At 38.8% G+C, this 27,439-nt stretch overlaps 1 protein-coding gene across 6 annotated transcripts in view; it reads left to right on the forward strand.

The window, feature by feature from the left end:
* The window catches only part of tbc1d22a (TBC1 domain family member 22A), a 191,005-nt gene that overhangs the window by 126,003 nt on the left and 37,563 nt on the right, over positions 1–27,439 (forward strand). For 5 of the 6 annotated variants that reach the window (XM_033039757.1, XM_033039759.1, XM_033039758.1 and 2 more), the window contains one exon: positions 11,388–11,483. The exons of the other annotated variant lie outside the window; for it this stretch is intronic. In XM_033039757.1, the coding sequence (XP_032895648.1) occupies positions 11,388–11,483 (96 nt within the window). The remainder of the gene's footprint in view (positions 1–11,387; positions 11,484–27,439) is intronic. 6 annotated transcript variants of the gene reach the window in all.

The following is a 27,439-nucleotide window of genomic DNA, read 5'->3' on the forward strand; positions in this document are numbered from 1 at the left end:
TCTCAGACTGGATGCCTGTGACTAGTGGTGTGCCTCAGGGTTAGATGCTGGGCCCGTTACTGTTTGTCATCTATATCAATGAGTTGGATGAGAACATACAGGGCAAGATAAGTAAGTTTGCCAATGTTACAAAAGTTAGTGGTTTTGCAGATAGTGAAGATGGTTGTGAACGATTGCAGCAGAATCTGGATCGATTGGCCAGGTGGGCGGAGGAATGTTTGATGGAATTTAATCCAGAGAAGTGTGAGGTGTTGCATTTTAGGACGTCGAATAAGGGCAGGACCTACACAGTAAATGGTAGGCCTCTGCGTTGTGTTGTAGAGCAGAGGGATCTAGGAGTACAGGTGCATGATTCCTTGAAGGTCGAGTCGCAGATACATAAGATGGTCAAAAAGGCTTGTGGCACTTTGGCCTTAATCAGTCAGAGTATTGTGTATAGAAGTTGGGAGGTCATGTTGCAGTTGTATAAGAATGTAGGTGAGACCGCATTTAGAATATTGTGTTCAGTTCTGGGCACCAATGTTATAGGAAAGATATTGTCAAGCTTGAAAGGGTTATGAAAAGATTTACAAGGATGTTTCCAGGATTAGAGGATGTGAGCTATAGGGAGAGGTTGACTTGGCTGGGTCTCTATTCCATGGAGCGCAGCAGAATGAGGGGAGATCTTATAGAGGTATACAAAATCATGAGAGGTATAGATCGGGTAGATGCACAGAGTCTTTTGCCCAGATTAGGGGAATCGAGGACATAAGTTCAAGGTGAGGGGGAAAAGATTTAATAGGAAACCGATGGATTACTTTTTCACACAAAGGGCGGTGGGTGTATGGAACAAGCTGCCAGAGGAGGTAGTTGACATTGGGACTATCCCATCGTTTAAGAAACAGTTAGACACATGCATGGATAGGACAGGTTTGGAGAGATATGGACCAAGCGCAGGCAAGTGGGACTAGTGTAGCTGGGACATTGTTGGCCAGTGTGTGCGAGTTGGGCCGAAGGGCCTGTTTCCACACTGTATGACTCTATCTGTGAGAGAACCTGTTCAGATGCACTTCATTGACCTGGACCATAATTCTATCTCCCTTGATAAATTTGTGTGACCTGCTTCGTTTATATAGCATTTCCGGTTAACGATTTAGATTTCCAACATCTGCATGATTCTGCTTTTGTATTTAGCAGGGTAATAGTTAATTTCTTAATTTCCTGCAGCAGCATGGCTGCACATGTAAGTGATATGTTCTGCCTCATCATTGCAAAGAAGACTCGATTGATGCTTTTTAATCTGTCATTTGTCAAATGGTAATTTGATGGGCATTGAATGGTGTTTCTGTTGCTCTCCTTCAATGTCATTGATCTGTATTCCCAACACTCACAAATGTAGTCACCAGAAATAAATCAAAGCAAAAAGAAACATTGGGAACTACAGCCCCCACCTCTTCCTCCGCCAACATCCTCTTGGCCAACACATAGAAAATACGATTGAGGACTTAAGGGCAAGATTTATTTGCCAAAGGGACATAAGGCTAAGTACTCCATTACACAGAGTCATTCCTTTGTCTGCCCACCAGCCCAAAGCTTTCTCGATCCATTGAATGGTTCAGACGGTGTCAATGGGGAAAAGGGAGAAGTTACAGCTTCTGCCTCATGGTAAACTCCTTGTGGTGCCTGGATGTAGTGGTCCTGTCCAACTCGGCTTCCCCTCTCTGGAACACCTTCCAGTGAGTGCTGTCCTTTTGTTCAGCCCCCTGACCCCCTCCCAACCTTGTTCCATAAGCCCATCACCTCCTCCCATCTAATCATACCTATCAACAAAGTCTCAAACACATCACCTCCCCCACCTGGTTTGATTTGGCCATTATCCCCTACCCATCTGGCTTCACCAATTACCTACTAGCATCTATTCCCCCCTAACGCAAACACACCACTATATAGCAATCTTTCTTCTGTCTCAGTCTTGATGCAGTGTCTCATCCCAAAATTCGACTTGCACCTTTTTGCCTCCACAGATGTTTGAGTTCTTCCACTGTTCTGTTTTTATTTCAGAATTGAATATTATTACTGTTGGGCACTGCGCATATTCCTGAGTTATTTCAAATGTATACCACTAAGTTTAATTTCAAAACTGTATGTTCATCAGATACATTGATTCATAAAAGCTGTAAATGGACCAATAATTTTTTTCAGAACAGATTTTATTATTTCCAATTAATTCAATATATGCAACCCATTAAATGTAATCTTGGTTTGCTCCCTCGTATTGATCTACTGGGTAACTGGGAATGGCTGTAATTGTCTCTGGTTTACAAGTGACATTTTAATGACATAATTATAGACCAATGAAAAAGTCTTTTAATTTTAGTTATGAGCTGTAGGAATGTTTGGGCGGTAATATTTTGCTTTACCTCATTAATGACTTGGCTGTTGCATAATTTAATTGTTCTGACCAGTAAATTCAGCATGCATTAGTGATTTAAAAAAAAATCTGGTTCAAAATAAACGTAACAATGAATGTAATATCAATGTGAAGAATGAATTGTTTTGGATAAGCCATAACACACGAGCTAGTAACTCAGCAGATCAGGCAGCATTTCTAGAGAAAAAGGATGGATGACCTTTCTTGTCGGGCGAGACCCTTCTTCAGACTGAAAAAGGAGTTTGAAGAGGTGTCCCGACCTGAATTGTCATCCATCCTTTTTCTCCAGAGAAGCTGCCTGATCTGAGTTGCTCCAGCACTCTGCATCCATCGGTGTTATATATCAGCATCTGCAGTTCCTTTCTACACTCACTGGGCAGTTTTTGGATCAATTATGAAATAAATACTATGCAAAAGTAAAACATTACTTAAAAATCATTTCTGGCAGAATATGTAAATTTACCTACTGAATTTGCTCATGCAGTATCTTTCTATTATGATTTAAATGCAACGAATGCATCCCATATCAATTTTAATATGACTATTTCTAGCTTTCTTTTTAGTGGTCTTATTTTCTATTCCAATTTTATTTCTTTAAAATGATCTGAGTTATAATTAAACCAATATTTTTTTTCAATATTTACATTGGTTGATGTATTTCTTGAGTACCAAGCAAAGAATGAGGAAAATCTATTTTTAATTCACGTTCGCCCTCGAGGTTCCAATTACAATAATCCTAAATTAATTCAATTTCTGTTCTTTTCATGTTCCCATCAATTGTCCCCTCCCCTCCATTCACCAACCAGTAACCAGCAGATCTGGTACATGGAGTGTGGTTTTATCTAACGGCAGTCTTCAGCCCTTGGTTAAAAGCAATTGGATCCCTACAAGTGTCTGTTTGGTAATTCTGAATTGATTAGAACTTATTTTTCATTGTTTACCATTTTTCCTTGAGAATTAAAAAAAAAATGATTGCCATGCGCTTAGTTCTGGTTCTACATGAAAGTCCTGCGGTCTAGCACCGGCTTGGGCCTAAAATGGCTGTGGCATCGGCTCTGCTGTCAGTGCTTCAGGCTACTCTTCCACTGCACTGGTGTCTTCACCAGGAAGTCCAAGGGAACAGCACAAGCCTATACATGTTTTCCTGATCACAGACTGGGAAATCTGTCAGGTACCTTTCAGTGATCCCATTAAAACTTAATTTAGGTATTGTCATGTGTACCCGGGTACTGTGAAAAGCTTTTTGTTGACCAGTCAGCGGAAAGACTATATGATTACAATCAAGCCGTCAACAGTTTTGAGATACATGATAAAGAGAATAACGTTAGTGCAAGATAAAGTCCGATTAAAGGTAGTCTAAGGGTCTCCAATGAGGTAGATAGTAGCTCAGGCCCACTCTCCAGTCGTTGATAGTATGGTTCATTTGCCTGATAACTGCTGGGTATAAACTGTCCCCGAGTCTGGAGGTATGCATGTTCACATTTCTGTGCCTCTTGCCTGATGGGAGAAGAGGGAGTGACTGCGATGAGACTCGTCCTTGATTATGCTGGTGTTTTGCTAAGGCAGCATGAAGCACAGATGGAGTCAGTGGAAGGGATGTTGGTTTGTGCGATGATCTGGGCTGCATCCACAATTCTCTGCAATTTTTTGTTGTGCGAATGGAGCTGTTCCCAACTCATGTTGTGATGCATCCCAATAAAATGCTTTACTCTGAGGAACTTGAAGTTTTCAACCATCTCTACTTCGGTGCCATCAATATATACCGGGATATATGTACCGCTTCGCTTCTTGAAGTCCATCATTGCCTTCTTTGGCTTGCTGACATTGAGAGAAAGTTTGTTGTCTTGACACTTGGTTACGAGGTTCTCAATCTCCTTCCTATACTCCGTCTTGTCATTATTTGATATCCGGCCCACTATGATGGTGTCATCTGTTAATTTGTAAATTGAATTGGATTTGTACTTGGCTGCACAGTTGTCGGTTATATGGAGTAAAATGGCTGCAAGGCAAGCAGAGGGTCAGGCTTTTGCTTTACATTTTATTTAATTCAATTAGTTTAGCAGTGTTCATCATGTATGTGAATGATTTTAGTGAAACAAAATTACAACAATTTTTCTTAATAATTCCTGAGAGCTTTCATGTTTCAATGTAAAGGTATGTTGAATGCTTAAATTGTGGATGGTGAGGATGGGTGTGGGGCTTTGCTTGTTATCAAAATCATTCTTTGACATTCAGTTGTGTGCCCTGCACTGCACAATGCTCATCCACATTGTGCTGATGAGCCAGGAGCCAGCCTCCCATCAGAAGAAAGCTTAGGATCACAGTGGACGAGGCAGCATGATCGAGAGGAATGGATCTCGTGATTCCAGGGCTCGATCAATGAACCCACAAGCAACTCAAAGAATCATTACTTTTTTAGCTTTATTGTCGAAAGAATAATCAATCGTTCAACTGTACTTTGTAACATGTTAGTTGTTATACATGTGAAACTAGAAGGTTACACTTACATTTAAACCAATACTAATGCAGATAAGGTTATTACTTCTGTTAAATCTATTTGCTAGTCTCAAATTACTAAAGTGCAAAAGAATGTAATCTAAATTATGTATGAATGTTTTGCTGCCTGAACTTCAATTATACTCACAGCTTGGGAATTAAATGTTCTTGCATTATAGAGCATAGATATGTGGAACAATATTGCATGTTGTATAATATAGTTTTTAAATTGCATCTATTTCTGAACAGTCCCCCTGTGGAAATTTTGACCCACCACATTGAAGGTTATGTAGTGTGAAATAAATTAATATAAATATAAAAAAGAGACAAAGTGCTATAAATAACATGTCAAATTAGGCAACTTCTCCAGGGAACGTGGGTAGGTGACGTTTCGGATCGGATTGATTGAAGAAAGGTCCCGACCCAAAATGTCATCTGTCCATAGTCTCCAGAGATGTTTCCTCCAGAGAAGAGTTACTCTAGCACTTTGTCTCTTTTTTTGTAAACCAGCATCTGCAGTTCCTCCTTCCTTCATATAAATATACATTTGCAATTGCTTGGACATAATGCTGAGATACATGAGCAACACCACAACTTTTGTTAAGATTTAATTTTTGCACAATTTTCATTTTCTGAATGACCCTACTTATGAAATAATGTTGGTAGTGTTGCAATATGCTGATGTCCCACCAAGTAGTATGAAGGAAGTGGCTTTCCTGTTAATTTAGTTAATGGTCTTTCAGTACATAAACATAATTAGACTTTCTCAAGGACACTACTATCCGTTTCTCTGAACAATAGGGGGAAGTTATATATGGAAGATAATGAGAATTTAGTGACCATAAGTAACAGGACACTTTGCAGTTTTGTTAAAGTTCAAAATATCTCAAGAATTGAGTGCGCTGTTTTGTGCTCTGTGTCAGATTGCCTGTCCTATCAGCAGAAATACATGACAATCCAAAAATTCCAGATGCGGGAAATCGGAAAAAATCAGAAAATGCAGAAAATACTCAGGAGGTTTGGCAGCATCGGTGGAAAGGCTACTGAGTTTTTCTTGCATTTTCTGTTTATTGAAGCACAAATGGAAGTAGTGCAGAAAGTAAAGTGACAAACATAAAGTACCGATTTCAAATCCCAAGGAGCACGCAGATCCGTTGTCCAATTCCTCATTAAAGATTTGGAAAAAAATTTGAATCAAACATCAAGTGAGCATTGAGGGATAATTTTATTTCCTGGCGAGCGTAAAATTGCCAAATATTGGATCAGTTTTTGGTTATAGATCTAATAAACCGATAAATGCAATAACCGATTTGATTTTAAAAGATTAAGCTACGAAATTCACTGACGTGTGGATGTTGAGCTAAACAGTGCAGGAGAAACTCGGTGGGTCAGGTGGATCTCTGGAGGGAATGGACAGATGACTTTTCAGGTGTAAACCCTTCTGAACTGGACATGATTTTGGCGTCTGCAGTTTCCTGTGTCGGCATGTGGATGTTATTTTGAATGAGGTTCCTGTGTTTGATTCCAAAGCTGGATGTGGAAACATGTTTGGTTACCTTCATGCTCAATCTTAATTTGTTAAATACTGATAGGCCACCCATCTTTTCACATGACTTTGGGGGGTGAGTAAAGGATTTAACAAATATTTATGCACCAGAAATAGGAAATCTATAAACGTTTGAACCATGAAGTTTAGGTGGAGAAAAATCATCGGCCATAGATCCAATGACATGGATTCCAGATGATATGAACAGAAACATTGTTTAATGGGTATGTTTGCTTATACGGCTGAGATGAGAAAATAAATATTTTGCATTCAATAAATACTGCAATTTCCATTCACCCGGAAGACACGGCATTTCTGTTTCATTAAGAACAGGAAATGCTGTTGAAACATTAAACAACACTGCACAGGAACAGACCCTTCATCCCATAAAGTTCAGTGCAGACATAAATTCTTTATAATCATTTTAGATCGTAACTTTAAAATTATTCATTTACCTTTTGAACTTTCTGATGAGTACACTCTGCCCCTGGAAAACACCTGGATACCATTAACAGAGTGCAAACTTCCTGAAAATTCCCCGTCTTAAGCAATCCTCCCTGTGCCGGAAGGAAGCAGGTGGTGGTTAACCCAAAAATATACTGGAATGATCACAACAAAATGCTAGAGACATTAAGAATAATTGGAAAATTTAATCAAACAGGACAAGCAAGCAGTTCTTAAAGTTAAAAGAACTCCAAACCACTGTGGTGCCTTTTAAAAATTCTATTAATTATTAAAAAGTACAGATTACAGAATCAATTGGTGATTTCAGAATAAAATTAACTTGATAACTTTAACTTTTAAAGCTTATAACCCATCTTAAATTGTAGAGCTTTTAGCTGGCCTAAATGGAGGGGAGAGCGTAGCTTGTATCACCTCATGCTTGGCAGATACGAATGACACGAACAAGAGAAGGTGATTCGGAGCTTATTAATCATAGTTGATCTGTCTGGAAGAAATGCAAGTAGAAAATGAATGAAAAGGAATGGAAAGAAAAAATGTTGAATATTGTGATACAAAATGATTACTCGGACTCAAACATTATTCGGTCAGCACCAATGGAGAAGAAATAAAAACACTTTTTGTGTTGCGGGTCATCTTTCATCAAAACAAAATGCTCAATTATGAGATGGACAAGTTATCTGACATTATTTGGTCCTGTGCATTGTGATATAGCTAGTTGGAAGAAGAGAGGACACAATGGAAGTAGGATGGGGAATTAAAAGTGACAAACAATTGAATTGCTGTTTCCCTCGAGTATTTTTCTATCCCCGGATAGTTGGAATGCAAGCAGTGAAAGGGCAGAGATGCATGCAAAGGAGATGGGAGGTTGCTAGAGATGGAATAGTAAACTACGAAACCGTGTCGAAAATGATCCCTTCTAAAAGGGGGGGCAAATAATTTTGTGGTAGAATGTTGGTGAAGGCAGAGAACAGTACAGAGATTGTTCCAGTGAACGCAGAAGTTGGTGATGTGGCAGTAATGACAAGAGAAACCAAGGAGCATAAAGTCAGGAATTGGAACAGATATGGTTGGAAAAAAAGTATTGGTTATAATGGAAGAAAAACATGGGTCAAGAAAAAGAAGGCACCTTGTGTCTAAGTTGTCACCATCAGAAAACATGGTGGAGATATGGAGGTGGATAAGATGGATGAATGAAATTGTTTTTTTTTATAGGGCGGTGCAGAAAACAGTACTTCCATGAAGGTACACAAAATTGCTGGAGGAACTCCCGCTGAGTTCCTCCAGCAATTTTGTGTAAAAAGTCTACTCCAGTACTTCCATGATCCTTTTCTTATAACTTAACCATGATTTCCACTCCACATAGTTCATAGGAGCAGAATTAAGCAATTTGGCCCATAAAGTCTGCTCTGCCATTCAATCATGGCTGATATATTTTTCCCTCTCAAGCCCATTCCCCTGCCTTCGCCCCATAACCCATGACACCCTCACTAATCAAGAATCTGTAGATCTCCGCCCTAAAAATATCCATTGACTTGGCCTCCACAGCCGTCTGGCAATGGATTCCACAGATTCACCACCCTCTGACTAAAGAGTTGACATATGTTCCATTTCCATCACTTCTCAGCCTTTCTATTCCTTCTCTGGTTGAGAGAGGCATAGAGTGTTAGCACAGTCTGCTGACCAACAGCAAATCACTCTTACCAATTGCAGGATACTGTATTTGAATGCAAGTAGAGGGAAATCCCAATGTTCTGAACAGTTATGAAAATAATGATTCTTAATGCTGGCAGTGTTGGCATTATTATCCCATCGAATCTGTCGAATGTCAGCACTAACCTTTGTGCAGAAAGTCTAGTATATGATTTATTTTTATTTTCTGAATTCATGTTCACATTATGATCTTAACCATTGAATTTTGGAAAAGATTTGGGATAGATGTTCTTTAAAAAAAAGTTTTGTCACAATATCTGTAGGGGGGTTTACATGAGCTTCATTTGCGAAGATTTTTTAGTTTTTTCTGTTAAACCACGTAAGCAGTTACTCATTTTTTATTACTTGCTTCTTTATGATCTAATTGGTGCTTTAGTCATCAGAGAATTTTTGTGCTATCAGCCATTTAGTAGAAGCTTTGAATATTCTATGATTTTCAGACCTTCAGAATGAAACTCAGTGTGTGATTTAAATGGAAACTAGTCTACTAAAACTTTTTTTGCAGAAGCACAGTTACTAAAGTTATATGTTTATTCTCGGAATATGGGCAATGCTGGAAGGTTTTATTTTGTTGAAAGATGAAGGTACTGCTGAGGTTCTAAAACTAGCTTTTTACGTATCTTTGGTCACAAACACTTTGTAACCGAATCCAATGCATATTTCATGAACCGGTCGGTTTCATCTTTGTGGGTACACTGCCTCTCTTTTTAGTATTAAATTTAATAATTTAAATCTTCCACAGCTTTTGAAAACATCGACTTGAGTTGCTGCCTCAAGGAGGTGACATCCTTGATCAAGGATCCCCACCATGTCCTCCTCTTGCTGCCACTGTTGGGCAGGAGGGTCAGAAACCTGATGGTTGTAGGAAAGTAGCTGCTCCTGAGCCTGGTCCTGAACCACACGACCAGGTTCAGGAACAGCTACTTTCCTACAACCATCAGGTTCTTGAACTGACCTGCACAACCTATATCCTACCTCATTAAGGAGTAAGCGCCTTGAGTATTAGAAAGGCGCTATATAAATCCCATCCATTATTATTATTATTATTACCATGGACCACCTCTTGCACTACCATGGAATTGTTTTCTAATTGTGTTTTACATTAATATTCTTAAGAATGATTTCCCTCAGTTTCCCATAGGAATGTGAGCTGTCTCATTCCTTTTCAGATACATATTGACCTTTTGTATAGTTGTAGTCTATTTGATTGGATTAATTTGACTTCTATGTTTGTGAATCTAGCAATTATTAGAACAAATCTTTGGAAGGAAATGATGAGCCTCTGGTGGACTGAGTTTTGTTTACCACTCTCTGCAGGCTCTGAAAGTCAAGAGCAGAGCAGTTTTCATAAGGCTGTGGTGCACTCCATCAGAATACTTCCTATAGTACATCTGTGAAAATTGGAGAATATCCTTATCCACATGCTGAATCTTTTATATGCTGATGCATTATCTTGGTCAGTGCTTCATTATGAAGGGATCGGGTTAGGTTGCTGATTTGGCAATTTTCCTTGTAGTTTACTATTATTTAGATGATATATTAAATCCTCTTTCTTCCTCCTTGTTTAAGAAACTTCTTGTTAAATATCTGATAATTTATTTTATTACCATGTAATAAAATGATTTGTGCAGAGCAAAATTCAAAGATCTTACAGCACATTTGATCAAACTTGTCAGTCATCTGTTTTCATTTCCTTTTGCATTGTTCATTTTTATGTTCGGATTATACAAGCTGGTACTAATTGATAATGACAAATGAGACTGGTTCAAAATCATTGTTTGAAGAGCAAATAAAAACCAACTGCCTCACAGTTCTGTTCTTGGATGCAAAAGTAGTCGTCAGTGTTCCATTCTTTTTTTTCCCACCCCAAATGAATATATATCTCCACTTCAAAGTATTGTTAAACCTTACATGTTAAGAATGCATGTTTAAGAAGGAACTGCAGATGCTGGAAAATCGAAGGTAGACAAAAGTGCTGGAGAAACTCAGAGGGTGAGGCAGCATCTATGGAGCAAAGGAAATAGGCAACGTTTCGGCCCGAAAAGTTGCATGTTAAGAATGCATCTGTTTATGATTCAATATACGCTTGAGGCTGCTTTTACCATATTTCAGTAATTTTATGTTTATTTCCTAATTTTTCTCAGGTAACAACATTTAGTTAGTAGAACCATTAAATGTTCACAAATACATTAAAAAAAAATGTAATGCTGATTTGATCAAGATCTCTATCTTGTCTTAGCTATTCATTCACTTGATGGTTTAATATTATTTGTCAGTTATGTAAAGCTCATAATTGTTTACGATCCTGACTGCTTTACTCATAAATAATAATCCTGGTGATGTTGAGTAAGCTTACGATTCCAATGCAAGTACTAAATGCAGGTGAAGTTGTTAGTGTTGCTCTTGAAGTATCATTGTGATTTATTATTCAAATTACTTTCAAGACTATTTTCTGTAGGTCCAGTTGCGAATAAGTAGTTGATCAGATTAAAAGCATTGAGTGTCTTAGTTCTTGTTTTGAGGACCTTGTGTTCCTTTTTATTTCACAGTTGATCATGGAGGCATTACTGTTCAATGGGCCATTCAGTTTACTAAGATTAGCTGCATGAACTAGACAAAAGCACTATGGATGTGCAAGAGAGGATAATGAAACATTTGTTTATTCCTTTTGTCTAAAATCAGTGTTGGGGAAACAATGAAGAGGAAAAGACAAAGCAAATAATTTTAGCAGGAAGAAATAACAATGTATTTGTCTTGTAGTCTGAACCAGAGGGATTCTCACACTTCCACTTGTACGTTTGTGCTGCCTTCCTTGTCCGATGGAGAAAAGAACTATTGGAAGAGAAAGACTTTCAGGTGAGAGTTTGCCTTCTCTCTACACATTTAACAATTCCAATCTCCAAGTCTTGTAGTTTACAACTTTAAGGGAATTTATGTAATATGCATTAAGATTATTTATTGATGAAAAGTAACTAATTTAAAAATCTACTTTTGGTGTAATTAGAAAATTGAGAGGTGGATGATCACCCCAGAACCAGTGCTTGAGAGAAATAGGTCAAATTTAAACATTTAAAATTAGATAGTGAAATTTGTTTATTTCAAATCCGTCGTGTGAAAGCAACTAAATTATCAAAAACAAATAATTTTATCGTTGGACATAATTATAATTTCTGCCAGTGATTTTAACAAATATACTTTGTTTGCTATTTAACACTATTTTGTTACGTTTGATGAAATTGCGATTTGTAGATTGTAAAAAGATCTGCATCCAGCTTACTTCCAAATTTCTGGTCTCTGTCAGCCCCTTCCAGTGTCTTTGATCTTCTCTTAACCATTCCTGGTGCATGGCATCTGCCGACACAATTCCAGAACCCAGACCTGCTCGTTTCTGTAGCAGACCACTTGGTCAGATTACTCATGTAACTGGATTAGAGCAATGGACTACAGTATACAATGTGTTTTTCACAGAATAACTCCCCAAACATCTACATACATAATTCAATTACATGATTTTTTTTTTAGTGTAGACTTATGGAGTTAAAGCTGTTCCCCTCTCCTTTCATCCCACTAAAGAAACAAATATACCTGCTGCCTTTGCAAAATACTGCAATGAATCATTGTAAACTTAGTTTTCTACAATTTTAGGAAGCTCATTCGACAATCTACCTTGGAACATGCACCTGAGATAATCTGGGTTGGATAATAAATCTGGCCTTGCCATAAACTCTTCGTCGTGGCACGAAATTTAAGGAAGTAAGTTTGTGGTCTTGCTCAGAAGATGTTGGCGGATAGTTAAAACTGTCTATCAGGCTCCAGCATTTCGATCTATTCCGCAACATATCTTTAAAATTGACATTTCCAGGATGACAGCCGTTGATAGGGTGTGTGTTGAATGCAGTGAAAATCAGGTTTATATTTGGACTACTGTCCAAAGATTTCATCTGTTAAAAGAGAAAAATATATAGCACATCAATGATAGCAGTCACGTTTCATGGACAACGCTACTTATTGCTGTGGTTTGGTTAAACAAATCCGGAGTCCTTATTGTAAGGGTTATTCTCTTTTTCTACTAACTTAAGAACTATGGTAGGCTTTTGGCCTTTAAGAATGACTGTAATATGTTGATGTACCTTGCACCCTGATGGGATTTATATGCCAGAACAACCTCCGAATTGGCAAGAATTTGAAAATCATAGTGACATAAAGATCAAGTTGTGGTTAGAACAAAAGTGAACAGAAAGAGTTTCTTTACATATCTGAGAAGGAAGAGAGAATGAGGCTTGAATGAGACTGGGGAAATAATTACGGGTAACAAAGTCGTGCCAGAGGAGTTAACAATGAACAAAGTCATGGCAAACGTAGATTATTTTCTTTGGAATGTGATAAGTTAAGGGGAAACCTTAAAAAAACTATGTACAATTATGAGAGGTAAATATAGGGTAGACAATTGGAATGGGTGGAAATGCCAATGACAAGAAGACAGCTTTAACTAAAAGATGCAAACTTTACAGGCAAGGTGCAGGGCATGCTTTTTGTATAGAGGATGGTGGGTGCCTGGAACATGCTGTCAGGGTGATGGTGGTGCAGACAGATGCGATAGTGGTATTTGACGTTTGCAGATTGGCGCATGGATATGCAAGGAATGGAGGATATAGATCGCATGCAGGTGGATTAGTTTATCTTGGCACCATGTTTGGCACAAACAATGGAGGCCGAAGAGCCTGTTCCTCTGCTATACTGTTCTGATGTTCTAAGGACAAGACATTTTCAGATTGGCAACTTTTAATCAATGAAGTGTCATACAAATTAGTGCTAGGACCACCAGTATGAACTAGTGAATTGGTTAAAATAAGCAAATTTACAGTCGTCAAATAATTAGCTAATTGTTCAAAGACCAGCAATATGTAAATGGAGAAAAACTTGAAAAAGACGCAGCACAAGAGTTTAGCACTCCTTGAGCAAGAAACACAAGGAGTAAGTAGTCATGAAATCGAATAGGATATTAGCCCTTATTTCAATATAAAAGATATAAGGTTAAGAAATCTTACTGCAACTGTACAAGGTAATGACGAGACCACACCCAGAGCATTTTGGCCTCCATATTCAAGGAATAATGTTATTTCATGAGGTGATACCAGGTATAGAAGGATTTCTCTGCGAAGAAAGATGAGATTTTAATCTGCAGTTGAGAAGAATGATCTCATTCAAACATTTAAATTTCTTAGGAGGCTGAACAGGATAAATGCTGAGAGGGTATTTCCTCTCAGGTCGGAATCCAGAAGGACGTAATATCAAAATAAGGACGATCCATTTAGACCGAGATAAACATTCTTGAGGTAGAATCTCTTCTGAACTCCCTGCCAAAGACAACTGGAGGCATGAACCTGATGTATATACAAGGCTGAAATTGTTAGTTTCTATTCGGGGAAATGTAGGTTAAGGGGAAAAGGTAGGAAAGTGGGTTTGAGGAATGTCAAATCAGGTGTGATCTTATTGAATGGTGAAGGAGGCTTAAAGAGCAGAATGACATGCTCCTGTTCCAATTTATTATGGATATATGGTCTAATTTACCTTTACTATAGGCTTCATTTTTCTTAGCTAACCTGTAAATTCACTTTTTTTATATCTTACATTCTCTAGGTTATTTACCTTTTTCTTCTTCATCAAGCTAGTTTTATTTATTACCGTAGCATTTACTGCACAAACCTTGCATTTCTCATTCCATTTACCATCGGGTCAGTAAAGTGACAGGTGTAATCATGTGGCCAATGGTTCTGACTCTGTCCTTACGGCTGACTGGGAGGGTTTGTTAAGTAGATCAGTGGTATTGGGATTGATGTGTTCGTGTTCTCCACTGCCAATCCAAAGCACAATTTACCGAGAGTGCTTCCTATTTCCAGATTTTATTCAGTGGCATGAATTTAATTTATGCATTTAAATATCAATAGTCTGAATTTCCCTTTCATTTTGGGTTAATTTAAAAAAATGTTCCTGTCAGTGAACAGAATAAGTGGATAGAGGAGTCCAAGTTTTGAGATTATTTCCCGAACTTGACTATCTCAATTGCATTGCCACGGAGCTTAGCAAAACCTAAAGTAATTGCAAATTAACTTGCTCTTTCAACTTTTTTTCATATAAATAACCAATAGATTAGAAAGTAATAGCTAACCACTTTGTGTGGTCATTATCAAAACTCCAGCAGGACCAGCTTTTAAAATGCACTGAGAGCAATTAAATAAAAAAAATCTTCTTTAAAATAATCATCTTTTAATAACGCTTCCATTAGGTATAATGCATAAAAGAGAACTGAGACCTATTTCATTAAAGATAAAATGCTAGTTTCTAATTTTCATCCTTTGCTGAGGTTACATGCCTTATCTTTTCAATACTACAATAACATGCTAATATTGCTATGTAACTAAATTGTTCACGACTGTATATCATGCCGTTTCTGGAAAGTGTGGTTCAAAAGGTTTGCCAATAATAAAAACCTTCCCAGGTCTGCAAAACATTTCTAATAAATAGTTATTAAAGTGGTATCGTTTATTTTCAACATTTAAACATATCGTTCTGATTCTTGGCTGCCTGCATGGACATAACAAATGTATGTGTGTTTTAAGAGACCTAGAGGCAGGAAGTTCATTCTTTGTCAGAATTTCTAAATTTTTATCGTGAATTTAGTATTTCATGAGACATTAATGGAAAATTCCACCAAGGACCAGGTTTGGACAGCTGGAGGTAGCCCGGGATTGGCAGATGCTGGTGGATGTGGACCAACGGCTTACAGTTCCATCAGAGATAGCCATCACCAACTTGAGGCCTGAGCTTGTGCTCTGGTCGAACTCTTAGCGCATGGTGTATTTTGTGGAGCTCACAGTCCCTTGGGAGGATGCTGTGCAGGAAGCCTTCGAAAGAAAGAAACTGCGATATACAGAGCTTGCAGTGGAGGCAGAACAGCGGGGCTGGAGAGCTAAGATCTGCCCGGTAGGTTGGATTTCGAGGATTCATGGCAACATCTACCTTAAGACTGATGAAGGACCTGGGGATCAGCGGATAAGCCCTACGCCAGGCCATCAAAGAAATATCACTGGTGGCAGAGCGGAGTAGCTAGTGGCTCTGGCTGAAGAAGAAAGACCCCATTTGGTCTCCCAAATAACCGACTAGACAGAAGCTGAGGGGGGTGGTTCTGGGACGCCAGAATGCACCGCTGAGCCTACTGGAGACGTCGTGGGTTCAATCAGCGAAACGTCGATGAAAGTAGGTGCCCACTTGATAACCCCAATGACGTGTCTGCCTAGCCTTTCTCAACATCGGAGGAGCATAGATGAATGCAGAAGGCTCCCATCACCATCGGGAGTAATTTGATATTTGACACTTTGGACTTTTAACATCTAGTCCTGTGTATTTGTAAACAATTTGCTTAAAGTTAAAGTAGCTCACTTTTTAAAATACAAATCCAGAGGACAACTTTGCCAAAAACTTGTTTGAAACTATTACATCGAAAACCCCCAGATGTTGGATTTCTCAAATGAAAACAAAAAATGCTGAAGGCACTAAGCAGGCCAGCCAGGAACATAATTGATATTTCATATCTATACTTGTTGATCAGAACTGGGTTTTAGAGTCCAGAGTGAAGTAGGGTCTAATGGGTAGCTCTTGATGAAGTCATCAGGTTGATCGATTACTGAGGCCGGAGGAGAAAGACGAAGGACAGGAACGAAGAGACATTAAAGTTGAGAGATGAGGCCAGTTAGAGGATAAAAACAAAGGAATGTTAAAGGGATAGGACTAGTCAAGCTATTTGGGTTATCCTTCCAACATTTTCTATTTTTATATACTCAAAACCATTTTCAGTGCCTTGCATAAGATTCAGCACCTGGCTGGTGCATGACTATCTGGGCTTGAATCCAATGTGTTTGATTATGTTATTTTCTTGGACCAGTAACTCAAGGTGATGAGCTTATATCAGAGAGTGGTAGCTGTGTGGAATGAGCTTCCAGTGAAGGTGGTGGAGGCAGGTTCGTTTTTATCATTTAAAAATAAATTGGATAGTTATATGGATGGGAAAGGAATGGAGGGTTATGGTCTGAGCGCAGGTATATGGGACTAGGGGAGATTATGTGTTCGGCACGGACTAGAAGGGTCGAGATGGCCTGTTTCCGTGCTGTAATTGTTATATGTTATATGGTTATAATGTTTGTAGAGGTGGAAAATTGTGGATATTTTGGGTATCCTTAAATGGGTTGTACAATGGGTCTTTCTACAGCTTCAAACGTGCAGCAATGTGCAGTTTTCTCAAAACTTTAGGTGCATAATCGGAGATCCGACCAGGCTCAGCAGCCCCTTCCTCATTATTGACCCAAACATTTTTATCTGTTCAGTGCATTTGACGTCAAGGCTCTTCGTATCATTGACTTTTTTTCCCCCATTTTTCACCTGCTGTGAAGAGGTCATTAAAGTTAATCTCTTTGCGTCCTTGTTTGTTTCCATTTATTAATGTGTGTTTTGGAATTTTCCATTTTTAAGTCATCGATATACCAGCTAGTCACCATTAACATTGTTGTGTTCCTTTGCTTCATTGGATTGTTATTCAGTTTCTTTGATGTCAACCAAGCTATTATGTCAACCGGGATTATGTCTTACATCTGTGTTTCCTATTAATTTTTACCATGGTGTGCAGTGTTTCGCTACCAGAGGAACAGAAAGCTCTTCTCTCTTTGCAATGGTGCCTTCTGCAGAAGGATAATTTTCATGCTTTCAAAGAATGTTGATGTACATGGTGGCTAAGAATGGCATGTTTGCTGGTGTGTAGTTTGTTTGGCTGCTGATAGGAATGCATTTTCTTGCAAGGTACTTCATCATGCTTAAGAATTATACATGGTTTTCTGGGTGAAGTTTGATATCTACCATTGTTTTGCAAAGGTATACTGTGAAACCTTGCTAGTTTGATTTCTTGAAATGCAAGTGATGAGATAAGTATACAATGCTGTTTTGGTGCTGTAACTGCATGGACCCAGACCCAGATGGAACTGCATTGTGAGTGTGGAAATGGGTTGAAAACCATTTAACAGCTAGATGTAGCAAAAGATGAGGACAAAGACTTGAGAAATATGGCAATTGGCAGCAAGGTTAAAAAGTTTCTGAGTTAGAGTGAGAGTAGGAGTCATAATTTTAGTTCTGAGGCCTGAGTAGGATTTTCCATAAGGGTTGGACATGCTATGGGCTAGCACAGATTCCCATAGAAACATTTATTTGAGGAAAATGACTGAAGGCGAAATTTTACAACCTGAGGACTATTGAAAGGAAAGTTGAAGAATAATGTGAAGGGCCTTTGGAGCATCCAAGTTGGGGTAGTGGTGCAGAAGAATTGGATATATACCAGTTGGTGCCTGAAAGTTGGAAATGGTGTCATTGGCCAACTTTCAGCTGTCAATGGAAAGATCAGAAAAGGAGGAACAATGAAAATAAATGTAACTATTGTCAGGAACGAGCTATTTGGTCATTACCTTTTGTGTTTCTTGGGGAAAAGAGAAATGGCTGTGTGTCTGATTGGTGACCCTGTTTGGAGGCTATGGAAGGAAGATCTCCATAGGAGTTGAGATCAGTGATTGATAAAATGAGCATCAGGTGTTTGGTAGTGGTGTGCAGTTCAAAAAGAATTCTGACAATGTTTTGGAGTACTTTGGTTAGTTTATGCAACAATAATGGTCCTCGTCAGCTTATTTAACAATATTGGTGGAATGGAGTTCCATAAGTTTAAGGGGAGTAGATTTGTGAGTGGGGGAAAATTAAGATGGTAATATCCCCTAGTAAAGGCACAGTATCATATTATGTGGTAAGAAAAAGAGCCAACATTTGGAATCGGGGGTGCTATTTAGATTATAGGATTGAACGACAAGATAGAAATAATTTTAAGATGTATTTCATACTGTTCATTATTACCTTAAGAGTATGATTTTAACACAAATCTAACATGTAGTTAAACTTGACACACACAAAAGTAAAACAAGCCAATAACAAAACTTGGTTATTTTGAGTCAGATGTGGATGCTTAGGTTCTGGAATCTATAGGTAGACACAAAATGCTGGAGTAACTCAGCGGGACAAGCAGCATCTCTGGAGAGAAGGAATGGGTGCTATACATGTTTGGTTCAATGCAGACACCTGAAAGCTACTGCAATTAGTCGGTCCTTCACGGGTTTCACTGCATTTCTAACGTTCTCAGATTTGGCATTTCAAACCTGAGGACATTAAGCCAGGGGACTTGCCCATAAGTTGCCCACGAAATTTGCCAGAAAGCATTGGAGCCTAACGTTTTGACAATGTGAATTTTCGATTTTGTGTTGAACTTGAATGGTTTGAAACCACCTTTCTGGCTTTCAAAACTACCTGTATAGATTTGGAATTTAACACTCTCAAATTTTAAATAGTGAAGATTTATTTTGAAAAAATATAATGATTGTTTGCGTATCTCTCAATCCCATCTTTGGTTTTTTTTCTGTACATGATTTAACAGAATCATGCATAATCTTTTTTCATCAGTCTCAGATGTTTATGCCTTTGTGCTGTTATGATCAGCAGTAACCATGCTGAATGTTAAACACTATTTCATTGATTGCAAATTTTGAAATTGTATCAAGACCGTTTGTGAACGTGCCTGTTCATTCCTAAATATATTAAACATTCTACTTGAGTAAGGCTATGTTAGTGTGCAAATAATCCCATTGGTTCTTGCATTGTTGACTCCACATTTTCCATATCCTTGTGATGAACCACCTATTTACTGGTCTGATTCGGGTTATTTAAGCATATTAGATGATTTCAGATTTCTATACAATACAAATTTATTGTCATTTGAGCCCCAGTGAGACTCAAACGAAATTTTGTTTCCACAGCCATACAAACAAAAACAATGTCCTACAGACATACATACATTATTGATGATTGCTGAAATCGTTACCTCAGCAAATGGTGATCCAATACAAAATTATCCAAATGTGTGCAATTAAGAAAAACAGCTGAGAATTTTAATAATGACCCATTTTGAAAAGAAAGTGTGTTTGCAAGTTCCCAAGTATTTAGTATTTTGTTACATTTTCGAAGTTGATATTTTTCTTGGATAAGATTAAGTAATTTTCCAGATACATGATTTTCCTTGTGTTGTGTTGTGTTTCATTACTACAAAATTGCAGCTGGGAGGTTAAAGAATGAGGTCTCCTGAAAAAGGTGCATGTTATTTTTTTCACCAGATAATTGGTACCAAAATTGAACATGTAATGTATCATTTTTGAGTCTCACTAACTTCAGAAGCATGGCATATGGTAACAACATTACTCTGCGCTTAGTACTTCTTGTCAAGCCGCCTTGGCCAGAAGAAAATGCAGCCTGGTAGAAAGCCATAATGTTTTTAGACCATTGATGGCATGGCTATTGTTGGGAATGTCATGATTTACAATTGTGAATAGTATTGCAACATATCAAAGGAAAATGCAGTAGTAAACAAAAATATAGGTTGTGCATGGTACACACAATTGCTGGGGAAACTCAGCGGGTGCAGCAGCATCTATGGAGCGAAGGAAATAGGCGACGTTTCGGGCCGAAACCCTTCTTCAGACCGCCGGAACGCCGCCAATCCTCAAGCTATAGGTTGTGCATTCCTGGAACAGGCTCGAAGTGAATGTACATTCTTAAAATAAAAAAATGGTTAGGATACACTGGTCTTGAAAGTTTCTTTTCCCCCCAATGGAAGTCAATTGAATTGAATTGAATCTATTTGTCATTTATTTGTCATTCAGACCTTTCGGTCTGAATGAAATTCCGTTGCCTTGCAGTCATACATATAATAAAAATGAAAAAACACACAATAAACACAAATCTAACATCCACCACAGCGAGTTCACCTCACTGTGATGGAAGGCAAAAGTCTTAAAGTCTTTGTCTCTTCCCTCCTTGTTCTCCCTCTGAGCCGAGGCGATCCAGGCTTTGGATGTTGTAACCACGCCGGGCGATGGTAAGTAATGTCAGACCCGCGGCTGAATCCAAGTGCCGCGAACGGGCCGGTTCAAACTCCGCGGCCCGGGGCAGTCGAAGCCGCAGAATCTGCGGCCCTCCAGTCCAGCGGACGCAGCTGTTGCGGGAGCTCCAGAAAAACAAGTCACCAACCTGTGACCTGCGAGCTCCCGACGATGTCGTCCACTGCCGACGATGTCGTCCGGGCTCGTGGCCGAGCCTCCGAGGTCGGGTCGCCGCTGCCGCCAGAACGCCGCCACAGCTCCGAGGCCAGGTCGGGTCGCCGGAATGCCGCCACAGCTCTGAGGTCGGATTGGGTCACCGCTGCCGCCGGAACGCCGCCACAGCCCCGAGGCCGCCAGCTCTGCCATTAGGCTTCGGCGCAGACGGAGACGGAGACAGGGAATACGACAAGAAAAGTCGCATTCCCCGAAGGAAGAGACCAAAAACATGTTTTTCCCACCCACTCACACACATACACAACCTAATAAAACAAAATTAACTAAAACAGGACAAAAGAACAACAACAAAAAAGAAAGAACAGACGGACTGCAGGCGAGCCGCAGCTGCTAAGGCAGCGCCGTCATCTTGAACTGTCAACTGTATGGTTGAGTCCCCAGTAATTAGTTCCAGGACTATTGTTTCTGTTTAAAATATATAATGATGACTCGAGTGTATAGGCCACTGTTGTTAATTTTGCAGATGACACCAATCAAGGAAGCTTAGTAAATGTGAGGTGGATAGTAATCGATTTCAAGGAGGTAGCAACAGGATAATGGATTGGGAAAACGGGTGGCACAATAATGCATTATTGTTTGGTCGGGAGATTGAAAAGAGGTAATATCATCAAGAAGGCCCAATACTGAAAGGGGCGCAAGAGCAGGTTTGCTGCTATAGGTACAGAATGTATTGAATAAGGCAGATTTGTGTAAGTGGTTAAAAGAACATGTTGAATCTTGATTTTTATAAATAGAATCAGAGTACTGGAGCAAAAAACTTGTGATAAAAATTTTACGAAATACTGGGTTAGTTACAAATGGAGTATCATGTCCAGTTTTGGCTTCCACATTTTTGTAAAGACCTGAGGAGTTTAGAGAGGAAGTTGATTTCAGATAATTGGGTATACAGATAACGTGGAGAAACCTTGGTTGTTATCTTTGCAATAGAGAATATTGTGAAATATCTGATAGTTTTTGCAATGATCAGCAGTATCATCTAAGTTGCTAGAAACAAATATTTTTGAATGGACCACATAGCAAGGAACACAAAATGAAAGTGGCAAAAGAACAAAAGCTAATATGAGGAAATATATTTTTAAGCAATGAGTTGTTAGGATTTAAGACTATCATCTGGAGTCTTGGCTTGGAGGCAGATTCAATTTGTAACTAACCCAGTATTTCGTAAAATTTTTATCACAAGTTTTTTGCTCCAGTACTCTGATTCTATTTATAAAAATCAAGATTCAACATGTTCTTTAGCATTTGAAGGGAGATTTATAAGTGAAAGCAGAATATGTGGATAATGTGGAGAGCCCATGGAGTAAATGTGGAGAGAATAAGTGGGTCTTGGTAGATTTCCTTTACCTCGGGCCGCCGATGTATGCACAATGCCCTTTTTCATGCTGTAATCTCTCTGTGATTTGAAATTTGCTGGCGGATAATTGTTAACACAATGGCATGATTATTTTTGGAACACGGGAGTTGTTAATGTTGGATGCTATCATGCTCATAATATGCAAACATATCGCCTATAAACTCGCTAATTAACCTTGGTATCTTGTCTCAAACGTTCCACAAGTTGCAAACAGGAAGGATATTCCATTTTATCTTTTCTTGTCTGACTGCACTTGTGATACAGAGTATTTGAAATGCACTTCCCATGACTGTCAGCAGCAGCAAGTTCTTAAATTTTCAAGATTATAGTGCACAGTGGGTTATAAAGGACTGCTCAATTATATCCCCTTAAGTGGTTTACTTTAAAACAAATTATTTGCTAACTATTTTCCTTTGCAGAAATTAGATAAAAGCTGAAGCAGCAATTTAGACTTGTTTTCCCAGAACAATCGAATATTTTAAAACTCTTTTCTAAAGCTGAAACATTTCTAAAACAAATATTTTATGAATTTTGTAGTCATTAAGTCATGAAGTACTATTTTTATTTTAAAAATGTCACAATACTAATCATAATAGTAAATAACAAAAATATGAGGTTTGAATATATTCACCTGGAAAAAAATAGAAATAGCGCTGTGCATGACACTGAATATGAAAATGTTCACCCAGTTTCTGTGGTATATCCTTGCACTCCATGAAAGTGCAACTTAAAATTGCCATTAGTGTGCCATGTTAAAAGAAACATTGACCATGTTTTTAGTAACCTTGAAAGGTAACTGCAGTTAAAGATTGCTTGCCTGAATTGGACTGTGCTTGCTCTTTTTAGATGGTTTTTAAAAAATGCTTTCCATGAGCACTTCAAAAACAAGCTTGTGTTTTCACTTTTATTCCCTTTGCTACTTGTTTATATCAATCTTAATTGAAGGTTAACCAAAATAAATCAAGATCAATATCAAATCAAATTATACTCTCTGGTTTTAGCTATTTTAAATGGATTGTACAACATATATATGTAAACAGTTTTATTTCATGTTGTGACCTTAAAACCAGAATATTTCATTTGATATTGTGACCTTAAAACTTCAGAATATCAGATAATTGAATAACTAAAGATATTCCGTTTAATGCAGTTCTATAGTTTTGATTTGCTTTATATTAATGGTGCAGCACTGACAGCTGGGCTTCCTCTAGAGGTCACTCTTGTTACTTTAAGCTTGTGCTTTTTAATGGGAGAGAACGGCATTGGATTGTGTTCTAAGTATCTCAACATTACTTAATATAGTTCACTGTGGCGTCAGAGACAGTCTATGTTTGAATGACACATATCCCATTATATTATTCGTATGGCACACGTAGTGTGGTCGTGCTGGTGATTCTCCAGATACATAGAAAAGTACAGTATGGAACAGGCCCTTCGGCCCACGATGCCTGTGCCAATCATGATGCCAGAATAAACTAATCTCATCTTCCTTCTGATGATCCATATCCCTCCATTCGCTGCATATCCATATGCCGATCTAAAAGGCTCTTAAACACCACTACCATATCTGCTTCCACCACCACCCATGGCAGTGCATTCCAGGAACCCACACATCTCTTTAAACTTTGTCATTTTCACCCAAGAGCTATGGCCTCCAGTCTTTGAGATTTCCACCTTGAATGAAACAAGTTCTGACTGTCTACCCTATCGAAGCATATTGTTAGTTATTTTAAGTCATCCAGCCCAGAACCAATTGTGAATTCCTGTCCTTTACGTTGCTACATATTGCTGTCTGGGTACATGATGCATATCCTTGCCTTCTTGCAGTCTCACTGCATTGAATTTTCTATGCTGGGAGTGAGGCAGGGGAAGTGAGGTGGCTATGCAGGTTAAGATGTAGGGCTAGGCGCTGCAATCTACCTGGTGACACAGTGAGTGTGGGTTATTACTGGTGGACTGGCTGGATCATAAATCCTCTCATCACCTATTGGATGTGTTCAGAGCTGCTGCAGACCACTTTTTTGTTTGGCTGCACAATCTCAAAGTACACCACTGAGGTTACTGTTGTGAAATCTCTGGGCTTTGAAGTGCAGAGCAACCAATGATGGAGTGTGGACACCGCTGTTTCCATCACATCTAACAGCAGGTAATGAGAGAGATCACATGCCCAGGTGCTTCCAGAACCTAATAGTAGTCTGCACACACTGTGCTATCTCTGACGCAGTTCTGAGTATCATATCTGTACATTGAATGTGACCACACCCCAACCCATCCCACAACAGCCCTCATAATTGCAGGTAACTTATTGCTGTTCCCTGACCAGATTCCCAGCAAACAGCTTCCCAACACAACAGCAGAGAGAGCAGAGATCCCGTCTAGGCTCTGTGCCTGATAGTGTGCAGCATCCAGGATGGCAACAGTCCATCACTGCTGTTATGTACTCGTCTGTAAATGAATAATGACACCTTTTAGTGTTGTCATTCCTGGAAGCACATCCTGACCACTAAGTACAGGTGTGTTTTTGTTAACATTATATGTTGCTCAAAGCAATAAGACGATGCAAATGTGGCACGTAACCTACACGGTAGAGAAGAAAAATTATGCAATTGTTTGCACTTCTGCAGTGTATTGTAATTTTTGAATAAAGTTACTTTTAGTGCTTAAGTATATACAAGATTGAATACAATGGAGCTGCCCAGGGGACTCATTGAATTGCTATAGTTCATGAGTACAATTTAATCAAAAATCACAAAAGTTGTAGTTTGACTATTCACATCCAAATATATATTTTTAATTATTACCCTTAATGTGGAATAATAAATTACTCTTGGACTGCAACTTACCTTTTACTCGTGAGAATTCTCATTCATAGAAAATGTACAGCACACAACATCGTTTGGCTGAATGTGCTTGTGCCAGGTTACATCCCAGTTTCCAGGAGTAGACTTGTGGTCCAACAACTCACAATTCTTCAGGCAAACGTCCAGGTATTTTTAAAATATGGTGAGGGTTTCTGGCTCCATCATTCTTCAAAGGCAGCAAGTTCCAGAACACTACCACCCTCTAGCTGAGTAACCAATTCCTAATCTCCCCTCTAATTCTTCCATGTATTATTTTAAAACTGTTATTTTATGCACCTCGATTAAGTTTCTTATTAACCTCTGTTCAAAGGAAACAATTTCAGCCGCCTATCCAATTTTCTATGTAAGTGAGGAAAGTGAGGGTTGTCTGAATTCCTGGCAGTAAGTTGTGGCCCTACAGAGTCATAGACCTATGCATCATGGAAACAGGACCTTTGACCCAACATGTCCACGCCGACTTAATAGCCTAACCTGGCTAGTACTACTTGACTGTGCATGCCGCATATCCCTTGAAACCTTTGCTATCCATGTAAATGTGGTAATTGTACCTGACTGTGACTTCCTCTGGCAGCTCGTTCCATACATGCATCACCTGCTGTGTGAAAAAACATATCCCTTCGGTCCCTTTCAATCTTTAATCTCTCACCTTACACCTAGCCCCTCTAGTTTTAGGCTGCCCTATCCATAGAAAAATATTGTAGCTATTTTATAAACTTCCATAAGATCACTCCTCAGTCTCTCCTTGTAACTCAAACCCATTAGACGCGGTAACTCCATTATAAATATTTGTTTGCACCCTTTCCAGTTTAATATCATCCTTCCTGTAGCAGGGCCCACCAGTACTGTACATGATATTCTAAATATGGCATTACTAATGTATTATACAGCTGTAACATGGCGTTTCAACCTACTCAATATCCTGACCAACGAAGGCAAATGTGCTAGATGCTTTCTTACCATCATATCTACCTGTGCTGCACTTATAGTGGAGCAATGTACCTGTCTCCTCTGTTCCATGACACTCTCCAGGGCCCTACCATTTACTGTGCAAGTCCTGTCCTGGTTTGTCTTACCAAAATGCAACACCTCACATTTATCTGAGTTAAACTGCATCTATCATCACTCTAACATGGGTTATGCACTAGGATGTGGCATTAATGTAAGTATATAGCCCTGTACTCACATTATTAGTTTTAAATTGATATATAATATAAAAAGCAATTGATGAGTATGCCATTATAGAACATTGCGCCGAATGCTTTGCTTTATTATAACTGAGCATTGTAAATTATGGTTCTCAATTTGTTAGTCAAGTATAGTGTAGGAACCAATTATGTTTAGGCTAGCCACTGTTGGCATATTATATTATTTTGTCTAGATATTTCTAGCAGTATTATTTGGACACTTGGGGGGGCGGTCATTTGATGCAGAGAGGGGTGTAACATATGGGCTTAGGGTACAGGGAGTGATCAGACTAGGCACAGGAGGGGGAGGGTATACAGTTCTCACCAGATCAGATTAAACAGAAAGCTGCAACTTGTATGGGAATAAGGTGAGCCTGGTAAGCTCATCACTTTGTTTGTACAACTACTTCAATAAATAATTAATTAAACTGGAAATAACGACTGGAAGATCTGTTCTTTTTGGTCTGCGTAAGATCACTGCTACTTACCTGTGTTGTAATGGCAACGGGAGAGAAGACACTGGAAAAGTTAGAAATTGCCATAAGGTTTGGTCACAGAGTTGTAGAAAAATTATTATTTAGTCTAAATCATCATAACCTGTATAATGTTTTGGTCCCAACCCTAAATGCCATCCTTCCACAGATACTACCCACCCTCAAAGTTCCTCCAGTAATTTGTTTTTGTTAATGTTTTGGATATTTGAGATATGCTGAGCCAAAACTAATAAATAGTCTGTATATAGATATACAGAGGGCAGTGGAGGCCAAATCACTGTATGGATTTAAGAGAGAGTTACATAAGAGCTCTAGGGGCTAGTGGAATCAAGGGATATGGGGAGAGGGCAGGCACGGGTTATTGATTTGGGACGATCAGCCATGATCACAATGAAATAGCGGTGCTGGCTCGAAGGGCCGAATGGCCTCCTCCTGCACCTATTTTCTATGTTTCTAGGTGTATTCTTTTGAAATTCAAGTGCTAATTATCTGCACTATCTCAATTTCCCGTTTACGATCAATAATAATAATCCTATAATAACAACCATTAACTATGACATTTGTAACAAATTTTAATTGTCAGAAATGGTGAAATAAATTCCTCCCTATGATGATTCTACAGCAAAACAGCTAAATTGGATTAAAAATAAAGCTGCAATTATGTGACTAAG

Source organism: Amblyraja radiata, chromosome 21 (genome assembly GCF_010909765.2).
Source record: "Amblyraja radiata isolate CabotCenter1 chromosome 21, sAmbRad1.1.pri, whole genome shotgun sequence".
Lineage (NCBI taxonomy): Eukaryota > Metazoa > Chordata > Chondrichthyes > Rajiformes > Rajidae > Amblyraja > Amblyraja radiata.